Here is a 10,017-nt window from a genome sequence, read left to right on the forward strand (position 1 = left end):
TCCCAATCCTGGTATGAGCTCCAAGTACCATTTCTGCCTTATACTGCAGCGTTTTTATTTGTGCAGTTAGAAATTAAAACTCAAGGAACAATCATTTTTATTAGGACAGCATCCAACTGCAGTAAGTAGCTCTTTATCACATTTGGGCACTGTTTATCTAAGAACTCATCACATGACCAAGCTACTACAAGCAGAAAACTGAAGCCTAATGGAAAGGACCAAGCCCAAGCTTCCTCACATATCAGTGTGTTGCCTAGGCTGACTGAACCTCTCCAGAAATGCTTTCCCAGGCACAAACTGGACAACAGCTAACATACATCATATAAAAAATGATATGAGCAAATACTACCTCTTAATTAACCTGCCAGAAAGCTAACAAGGACTAAATGGCATCGAGTGCCCAGCCTGATTTGCTCTGGCCTTCCTAGCTATCATTTCTACTCAAGTCCTTGTCTGGGTTCCCCTGTGAGGTGACCTACACAGCAGTCAGACCTTCCACAGATCGGGAAATTCAGCTACCTGCAATAGCATTACATGGTACAGCTCTCAGGGTATTAAAGTGTAATGGGGAAAAAAAAAAAAAGAGGTGAGTTTAAACAGATGTGTTCTAGTCAAGTTGAATAAAGTACAAAAATACCTTTATTTTCTGGTGAATATGCCTCAGCGAATCTGCTGTACCCATGTCCACGTTGTCGCTGATGTACACAAAATCCAGCTTCATTTTTGTGTCCAAGTTTAGCATTTTCTGGATTTCCTTCCTTGTAATCACAATGACCTCTAGAAGAGGAAAGTGGGATGAGATCAAGCAATAGCAACACTCTGGAGCTTTGCCTTTCACCCTACCCAATCCTGTATAGCTCTCTGGACACCACCACCAAGCACAGCATCGCAATGCATTGGTTAAACTAGTGCCAACACCAGCTTGGCAAAGAAGTGGAGTAGTTTGCGAACAACAAACTCATTCCACCTAGAAAAGAGAAGGTAAAAGTGTATTTGAGGAACATCAACGGTGGCATGACAGCACATTTTCAAAAATGAAGAATATGAGAACAGAAGCTTTGTAGGAAAAAAAATGAATGAGAAAACAAAAAAGCAAGAAATCTTTTCCCTGGGACACAAAGAAAAAGCAGCAGGCACACACTCAAGTTAAAAAGAAAATAAAAAAAATAAAAAAATCACCACCCATCCATTGCATTATCCACAGGATTTTAAACAAAGTACAGCAAACAGTACAGCCCTTTACCTAAGAAGTTCCTACCATACGATAAAAGCATGATAAGAATATATCTGCATGGGTCAAAAATGATGTCCTCCTGAAACTGTTAACAGAAAAGATGGAAATGTAAACAGGAGAGCTGTATGGGAGTTGTGTGGTAGTTTGGCACCAAAGCTACTGGAGGGCTCTCCTCTCACTCCCGTGCAGGATGCCAGCTAGAACTGGGGCAAAAAGTAACAGTGGAAAAGGAACTGGTGTCAGGTGGAGGCTGTAAGCCCACATTTCAGCATAAATTTGGTGAGGAGGACAAAGGCCTAAATATTAGGAAGGATGACGTGCTTGCAGTTGGGACAAAAGGGAAGTAGTGAATCAGACTGGGGAACACCTACTTGTTAACACAGTAATAAGAACCAAATTGTCACCTAGCAAATCATTAAAACTATGATCCAGGGAAGGAATCCATACTACTGCAGAATTTACACAAGAATGTACTGTTTGGTCAGGGAGCAGAAGCAAGAAAAGCAAGGAGGTAGTTAGTTGCTTACCGAAGCTGCACGTGTAACCTCACGTGGCCAAGTTTTCAAAGGACACATAAAGGTTCTCAAGCATTTCTTAACAAGACAAAATAAAGGCAAAAGGCCTACATTTATTTTTCCCTTTATTCCCAGACACCAAAACAGTAACAAGCTAACATGGATACATCATGTATGCTAACTGGTACATCTCCAAAGAAAAAAGCGTTAGTTTGGGAAAAAGTCACGTTCTCAACGCAGAGCACAGAACGTCGAAGAGATGCTCTGAGATGCAGTCACTGAAGAGAAACCAAAGAAGCAGCAAAAAAGCAAAGTACAAAAGCAAGCATTACAAGGCTGCCAGCTCCCCCTGTGCTGCTCTGCCTGAAGCCCTGCACTGAGCTGCCCTCTGCAGCAATGACTAAATGCCTCACACAGGGCAGATAACCCCGAACTTCAGGCCAAACTGGAACAACACACCAGGAGCCATCCAAGAGAGCTGACATGCAACTCACACCACTGTTATTAATGACTCACAGAAATAAATGCAGACAAGACCTCTGATTAACAGCATTGGCAAAAACGCCAAAGTTAGGAAAAGTGTATGGATGAGGAGAGCCTTGATGGGGGGCCTAGAGGAGGACGACAAAGGGTGAGAAGGGAGCACGCACAGGAACGTAGCTTGTAGCTGAAAGGCACGACGCTGGGAACAGTGGCTGCAGTCCCAGGTGGAAGAACGACTGACGGAGGTGGTGCCAGGAAGGCAGCAGGGCCGCCTGCCCTCTTCCCACCCCGGGCACCGCCTCACCTTCGAAGCCGGCGCGCTCCAGAAGGTTCAGCGGGTACCAGAGCAGGGGGCGGTTGCCCACCGGCAGCAGCGGTTTCGGGATGCTGGAGGTCAGGTCCGTCATGCGGGAGCCGCCTCCGGCCGCCATCACCACGGCCTGGAACTCCATCTGCCACACAGAAACGGCATCACTCACCCACGGCAGCACCGAGCCGAGCCGGGGTTACAGCGGTTCGCTTCAGCCCGGCCCGACTATAGCCCTCTCGGCTGCTCGGAAGCATGCGCGGCCTCCCCTTCTCTCCGGCAGCCGCACCGGTCCCGCCCGGCCCCGCCGTTACCTCCTCTCCACCGGCGCCCAGCACCTTTCTGACAGAACCACAATGGCGGCGCCGGCGCGCAGTGCGCATGCGCCCGGAGAGCCGAGCGCATCGATGTCGGAGAGCGGCGGGAAAGCGCCGATCGGATCGATCACCTCCCAGCCCGGCGGCCGGGTCAGCGAAAGAAGCGCCGAGGGGAGGAGCGCGGGATCACCGAGCCGTGGATTGCCGTTTGACTGCGGGGAGGCACAGCGCCTCCATGCGGCTTGGGGTGGAACTGCACCGTAGGGGGGGCTGCGGGATGCAACGTAGGGAGTAGTCTGTAGGGGGACAATTTCCGGAAGGAGAGGGGGGGTTATCTCCAGCCGGACAGCCGGAACCCACAACCTGGTTGCATTGAGATGGCAGGGAACCAGTGACCCCAAAGGTTCACGGGGATAAGAGGATAAGAATGGAGGTGCTCCCATGGCCGGGAAAAGGACAACACACACAGCTCCCACACGACGCTCACCACACTAAGGACACAATTGTGACCAATTAGTGGTTTTATTGCCACTAGTCCCAGGTGTTCTTGTCAGTGTCGATGGACATGCAGTTATACACAGCAAAGCGCAGCAGCTCCTCACACGTCTTGACCCTGGGGGCAAGACACTGGGTTAGGGCTGGGGCTGTCCCCAAACTGCCCCCCATGGTGGGGAGGCTGAGTGTCCTCATCCCCAGGCAGACTCACGAGGAGTATTTGGGCAAGAACAAGGAGCAGGAGCACGTGGAGGCCTCAGGCATCATGTCCAACCGCTCAGGGCTTGGGAGAAAGGAGAGATGGGTCAGGGGTCCGCATGGCAGGACCGCAGCCTGCAGGACAGCCAGACTCACATGGACCGGTCTGGGTAGATGGTGAGCTGAACCGGGAGGCGGCTGCGGCCGGTGATGAACTTGAGGAATCGGCTGAGGTCCTCTGAGAAAGGACAGAGAACAGAGCTGGGGTCACCTTCCGAGCTGGGAAAGCCAAGGGACACTCCCAGGGGAAAAAGTGACCCTGCAGGCCTGGCCCAGTGGGTGAAGACAAGGACAGTGGTTGCTCACCACTGGTGAAGTTCTTGAGGGCATCCCAGAATTGCTGGACGCGGGTGCTGTCAAAGTCCTCAAAGGTGACTGTATGAAGGAACACACAGGGGCTTTGTGAGAAGAGCTCCACAAAGGACATCAAGGTGGGGTGCCAGAGTGCAGGATGACTGCTTGTCTCCACACACAGGGCAGGAGCATGCGGAGGACGAGCAGCATCCATGAGTACAGATTAATGCTGCCCGCTACTTACTGAACTTCTTCAGCTCATCCACTGTCACCTCAGGGTTCCCACAGACCTTCCTCTCCAGCTGCTGCCAGGTGAGCAGGTCCAGCACAGCCTGAGGCACCACGCGGAGCAGCCCAGCACGAATAGCTGCCACCTGAGGAGAGCCATGTCACCGCAGCAGGCCCCTAACCCACTGTGGACAACCAGGCCAAACAGAGGGCACCTGGAGGACCTGACAAGTGATCGATCTGCTTGCATGGCCAGGACCGTGGTGTTACCTGCTCCTTGCTCTCCTCCAGCCGAGCCTTCTGCACCAGATGGATGAACTCTTTGCGGTCCTCAAAGCGCACCACGGTGCTGCTACCCTTTGGGATCAGCTCTACCACACGCTGGTCGCTCCGTACCGTTGTGTAGGTCAGCTCCTTGCCAAACATGAAGTTGAAGGCCTCCCTGTCCACTTCCTCCAGCATTTCCAGCAGCTTCACCTGACACCCAAAAGGACAGCGCTGTCACAGCAGAGCTGGAGGCAGCTATGGGAGCACAGGGCATGGTCCCAGCCCTGCTCACCAGCTCCACATCCACAGCAGCAAAGTCCTTGCTCCAGATGACCTCCTCCCCTGACAGCTGCTTCCACACCAGACTGGGCAGAGCCAGGACCTGCAGGGGGATTGGAGATGTGCCCTCCCCAGCACCAGCTGAGGATGGCCCAGCCAAGGGACTTGGTGGCAGGGGAACCGGTGGCATGGATTTGTCCCACGTCAAAACTGTTTGCCAGCCAGGCAGGAAGTGCAACACTCACCAGAATCTCCTTGCTCCTCAGGGCTGCTCCCATGAGCTGTCCAATCCACTCATACTTAGGGAAGTCCTTGCAGGAGGGGTTGGGGACGTACATGTCCCTGGTATCGCTGCTGCTGTTACCCTGTGAGTGGGAGACACCAAAATCTAATTCAGCCTCTGCCCAGAGTCTGGTTTGAGGATGCTGCTGTGCAGGGATGCCAAACCTGGTTGGATGTGCGCACAAAGAAGGGCAGGGGCATGGGGACATCACCAGAGCTGGGACACAGCTCCTCAGAGATATCTGTCAGGCAGTCCCGAAAACCACCACCTGCAAAGGAAGGCAGAGGTTGCAGTGTGGTACAAAGTGAGCCTGCAGGATTTGACCATCCACACCTCTACCCATGGGGCACTTGTGCAGAGCAGGGCACCATCGCAACAGAGACCCCCAAACTCTGCCTAGGGAGGGACAGGAGAGCTCTCACCATTATCGATGACACCCTCCGTGGTGAAGTCACACTCCCACCACTGGCTGTGGGTCTGAGGCCACCTGTGGGGAAGCAACAGCCCTGTGCAAACCTCCTCCGAGAAGAACAGCAGCACTGATCACCTGCATTCTGCTCCAGGGAGGTGACACGAAGCTGAAAACCCACCTGTAGTTTAGGAGATGATTGTTGGTTTTGGAAGGCTTCAGGTTTTCATACACCTGCAGAAGAACATGATGGAGGGGGATGGAGAGGCAGTGATGCTGAAAGATGCCAAATCATCAAGCGTCGATTTGATGCTGCTGTACCTGGGTGAAGACTGTGTTCCGGCCACTGGGGTCCAGCTCAGGGTGAGCCCGGTGCTCACGGGCCAGCTGCCGGTTGATGAGCAGCTTTGGCAGCATGCAAGGTGGCCTGCTCTCTGAGCTCTGCAGGCAATGGGTGACAAGGGTTTTGCCCAGCTTGCACAGCTGCAGGAACGGCTTCATGCCCTAATGGAGAATACGTAATGGAGTTAGAGGCCTGATCCTGCCCCACATGCCCTCTTTTGCCCTCCTCAGCATCACAGGGGATGCTCAGCTACTCCATGCCTCCAGCAACAGCTGAAGTACAAAACACCATAGTGAGCCCTGGTCTGTCTTCCTTGGCTCAAAGAAGAGTGCAGAGAAAATGTGGACATGTCCCAGGGCACCCAGCCCAGCCCAGCCCAGGATGCTATGGTCCTACCAACATATCTCAAAGGAGCCCAGAGAACGCTCACCCTGAGCACACTAAAGCTGCTGTCACTCTCATCGGAGATGGGGATCAGGTACCCCAGGACACTGTCCAGGAGCTGGATGAACCTGAAGACCAGGGAGGAGAAAGGGTGAGGATGCCGTGTAGGGTATCCAGGTCCCACAACAAGCACAGTGCCCCCCAGGCACTGAAAGCAGCTATGCTTGAATGGGGAACCACAAGGCAAAGTCTATACCACACACAGGAAAGGAGCCAGCAGGTTTTAAGCATGACACATGTTAGAGGCCAGAGCATTGTCCTTGCTGTTGCTGTCTCCATGCTGTACCTCTGGATAACTATGGCCCTGTGGTACAGTATATCCGTGTCCACTCCTTCCAGCAATGGGTAGCGCACCAGCTGGGCCGTCTGAAACATGTCTGCGTTGAGGCTCAGGTCCCTCTCCCAGAAGGACGTGAACTTAATCCCTCGCAGCCGGACATTGTACCCTTGTTCTGCCAGGGAAGGACAGCAATGCAGTAGATGCACGCTAGCTTTTCCTCCCATGGCCCCACAAAGCAGCTGTGGGGCAGGGAAAAAGCCAGAGGTGGCTGCACCCCATGCATGAGCTCACCTCGGCACTCCAAGATGCGGATCTCCAGTACCGGCATGTGGGTCTTCATGTCACGTAGGATGCATACATCCTGATAGCTATTCCTGCAGGCAGCATGGATTAATGGCAAAGCTGCAGGGCACAGCCCTGGTGAAGACAAAGCTGGGTTCCCATCAAGGTCATGCCAGCATCCTAAATCCTCAGTGGCGAAAGACCCCCAGCCTCACCAGGGCTGCAGCAGGAGGGGATGGAGCAGAGAAGAGTGGCTGCCCACAATATAGAGGACGTCCTGAAGGAGGTGAGAACCGCATCCAGAAAAGAGCCAGGAAAGAGCACAGAGTCAGCAAGGACAAAGCAGGGCAGGAAGGCAAAGTGGCCATGAGCGGCTGCTTCAGCACAGACGTTGGAGCAGAGCTGGCCACATAAATAAGAGTGAGGCACAGTGAGGGTGGTCCGTTTTTGGAGGAAGCAGTGATTTGAGAGGACGAGTGAGTCGGTATGTGATTCACTGGTGTTTCCGAAGCTTCTGCCAAGGTCCCTGCAAAGACCGACGGGTATGCAGGGAAAAACAACTGCAGCTGCCGGAATGCAGAGTGGAGACAGCTCCTGCTGCCAGGAAAGGGACCTCGATGGTCTCACAGGTGTTTCTTCAAACAGAAATCATCCAAAAAGTACAAACAGGCAAGTCATGGGGGAGGAGGAGGAGGAAATCTTCGCACTTCTGGGTGCCCATCTCAAGAAAGGCACTACGAGGATGCAGGGCAGACGGAGAGATAAAGCACTGCAGCTACAGCATGGCAGAGGTGCTCAGAAAGCACTCAGGCAGCAGCAGTGTTGCACCCCCCGAAGGCAAGAAAGAGGAGGAATGGCCTCCAAAATCCCTAGCTGGGAGGAAGCCACAGCTCAGCTGGCGCAGTATAGATGAAGCTCAGAAGCAGAAATGAAGGTTGGCAGATGGAGTTGGGCAGAGGCTGCTCCTCTCTCGTTACTCACTCGTTGATTAAGACGGTTCTCAGGTGCTGCAGCCTGTTGGCTGGCCCTCCATACACAGCCACCCGCCTGGGGACGTAGGAGTTGATGCATGCGTTGAGCATCAGCCACAGCTTCCTGGGGACAAGAGCATGATGCAGCATTGTCCTCCCCTCCCGAGATGCTCAGAGATGCCCCCAGAGGCGTCCCAGGGGCTATGTCCTCCTGGAGCCTCCACCTCGAGCTGCAGCCCAGGGAAAGCTGTGCTCAAGAGGAAGACTGTGCTCTGCCCCTGCCACAACCATCACCAGGGAAGGGACATCCTCAGATCTCACTTGATGACGCTGCCTTTCTTCATGTGGAGCCGCACCCAGTGCTGCCCAGGGGACCCGTTGCTCTCCCAGTAGGTGTCTCCCTGGTTGTCTGTCAGGTGGGTTACTTTGAAGTCATCCTGGAAGAGCGCAACGAGCAGAGGGAGGAAGCTGAGCACCTTTGGGCAAACCACAGCCATGCCCAGGATGGTTTCGCTGCAGATACCTATCTCCTGGCAGTTTTACTAAAACAGCAAAGACCACCACTGTCCCTTCCTCTCGTGGAGGTGATTCTCCCTGCAGCTGTGGGATGCCTGGGCACACTATGCCACAGCAGAGTGTAGGGGACAGAGGAGCCCCACAACGCACCAGCTGCGAGGAGACCTCTATGCTGTTGAGGTGGTCCTTAAAGCAGTCCTTGCAGTGTTGATCCCTCTCGGTGATGTCATACAGGAAGCGCCCTAGCTCCATGTCTTGCTCGTAGCTCCAATTTGGAGGCGTCGACCTATGGGGAATCCGTGCTAACAGAATGAGAAGACCACACTGTGCCCCAAACCCACCCATCAGTGCCGTGGCCCAAATCAAGGCAGCCCCAGCATCCTGCTATCAGCACACAGGAGGGCCCTGAGCAGCTACATCTCCACTACCACACCAGGTGTTTATGGCCACCCCAGCCCAGCAGGAATAGTGCTATGCAGTTGCTCCAACAGTCCCTGGAGCAAAGGCCGTCGCTGGGTGGCATTGATGCAGAAGGCATCAGCCAGCACCCACCCTCCCAGCCCTGCAGACATGGCCACCCCCCGGGCACCCTGGTACCACTCCACAAAGCTGTGTTTGTACCGAAGCTTCTGCACCACAGCCTCATCTGGCTCGACTGGCATGGGCCTCTCTCCCAACTGCATGGTGTACGTCAGGTCCACCACTTGTTCCCAGCTAAATGGAGGGGTCACATAATGGAAAATAAAGGGTCAGTGCTTGGTTTACCTAAATGATTCCTGCCTTAGCCTGGTGCCAGCAGTACCCAAGGGCTGTGGGAACAGCACTGAGAGGACTGGTGTCACTCTGTAGGCTAATAGGATAGCAGGGATGGCTGTCTGGGGGAAGCCAAGCGGTTGGAATGGTTGGGTCCCTCTCTAGGTCTCACTGCATGGCAGCGGGATGCAGCAGTGTGGGCCTTACCTAGCCACAGGTTTGTAATCCATTCCAAAGGTCTGGTGTTGCTGCTGGATCTTCTCTACCGGATCCACCGGTACCAACTTATCTCCCCCATCTCCGAACCGCTGCGCCAGGACCCAGCCCTCCTCCAGCTCATCACAGACCCCGTTCTCCTCCAGGTGCTCCTAAAGCACACCCGGCCCGAAGTGACACATCCCGCTCCCGAAGCGGGCACGGAACCGAACAGCGGTGCCCCCGGCCGCCGCCCCGCCGTTACCTTGCGGAGCTTCACCCACAGCCCCGCGCTGTTTCGGTACTCCTCGCCCGTAGCGCGGAGGCAGCCGCCCTTCCGCACCTCGATGGTGGCCCGCTTGGAGCCCCGCGCCGGCCCGGGGCCGTCCCAGACGCTGAGCAGGCTGCGGGACGAGGCGGCGGCCGCGGGGTCCTTGCAGATCTTGTACTGCACCTCGCGGGGCACGTAGCACAGCGCGGCGGGCAGCGGCCGGGCGCGGCGGAAGCACTCGCTGCACTGCAGCAGGAACCGCAGCCGGCCCAGCACCTGGTGCGTGGCCTCCTCGCCCGTCCGCATCGCGCTCCGCACCTTCGCGCTCCGCACCTCCGTGCCCCGCACCGCGCAGCTCCCGCACCGCAACGCCGCCTCCGCCCGGCCCCGGGAACCCCCGCCGCCGCCTCCGCCCGCTGCCGCCCTCGGCTCCGCCTCCGGTCCCCGGGGCCGCCGTCAGCGCCCCACCCGCGGCCGCCGTGCCGGGAAGCGGCTGAGTTCCTCCCATCGCCCCCGCACCGCCCGGCCCCGAGCCCTACAAGCAGGCCGGACGCCGGGAAAAGCTCCATCTCGTCGGGGAAGAGAGGCCGCTG

General features: G+C 55.4%; 2 protein-coding genes across 3 annotated transcripts in view; both read right to left on the minus strand.

Annotated features, from left to right (window-relative positions):
* EIF2B3 (eukaryotic translation initiation factor 2B subunit gamma) overlaps positions 1–3,013 on the minus strand; it is a 93,080-nt gene extending 90,067 nt beyond the window's left edge. For both annotated transcript variants that reach the window (XM_010716194.4, XM_085232338.1), the window contains exons 1-3: positions 2,854–3,013; positions 2,537–2,684; positions 638–777 (exon numbers count right to left, since the gene is read on the minus strand). In XM_010716194.4, coding sequence (XP_010714496.2) covers positions 638–777; positions 2,537–2,684; positions 2,854–2,922 — 357 coding nt within the window. In that variant the 5' untranslated portion in view covers positions 2,923–3,013. The remainder of the gene's footprint in view (positions 1–637; positions 778–2,536; positions 2,685–2,853) is intronic.
* A 346-nt stretch (positions 3,014–3,359) lies between these two features.
* On the minus strand, positions 3,360–9,890 carry LOC100546305 (E3 ubiquitin-protein ligase HECTD3-like). Its single transcript, XM_010716323.3, has 21 exons — positions 9,419–9,890; positions 9,166–9,326; positions 8,827–8,919; positions 8,356–8,491; positions 8,011–8,126; positions 7,700–7,813; positions 6,728–6,810; positions 6,443–6,608; positions 6,143–6,224; positions 5,691–5,873; positions 5,551–5,603; positions 5,383–5,447; positions 5,125–5,228; positions 4,923–5,042; positions 4,691–4,780; positions 4,402–4,608; positions 4,148–4,277; positions 3,916–3,984; positions 3,706–3,787; positions 3,563–3,634; positions 3,360–3,469 (listed from the first exon to the last, which is right to left on the minus strand). Exons 1-21 carry the CDS (start codon positions 9,728–9,730, stop codon positions 3,388–3,390), a joined length of 2,520 nt encoding a protein of 839 aa, XP_010714625.2. The 5' UTR covers positions 9,731–9,890; the 3' UTR covers positions 3,360–3,387.
* Positions 9,891–10,017: the final 127 nt, after the last annotated feature.

This window comes from Meleagris gallopavo, chromosome 10, assembly GCF_905368555.1.
Source record: "Meleagris gallopavo chromosome 10, MGAL_WU_HG_1.1, whole genome shotgun sequence".
NCBI lineage: Eukaryota > Metazoa > Chordata > Aves > Galliformes > Phasianidae > Meleagris > Meleagris gallopavo.

Coding starts and splice junctions, on each gene's coding strand:
- LOC100546305 (XM_010716323.3), bottom strand. CDS start 9,730: ATGCGGACGGGCGAGGAGGCCACGCACCAGGTGCTGGGCCGGCTGCGG. Junction 4,609..4,690: donor CTGCTGTGGATGTGGAGCTG/GTGAGCAGGGCT, acceptor TTTGGGTGTCAG/GTGAAGCTGCTGGAAATGCT. Junction 3,985..4,147: donor GGATGAGCTGAAGAAGTTCA/GTAAGTAGCGGG, acceptor TCCTTCATACAG/TCACCTTTGAGGACTTTGAC.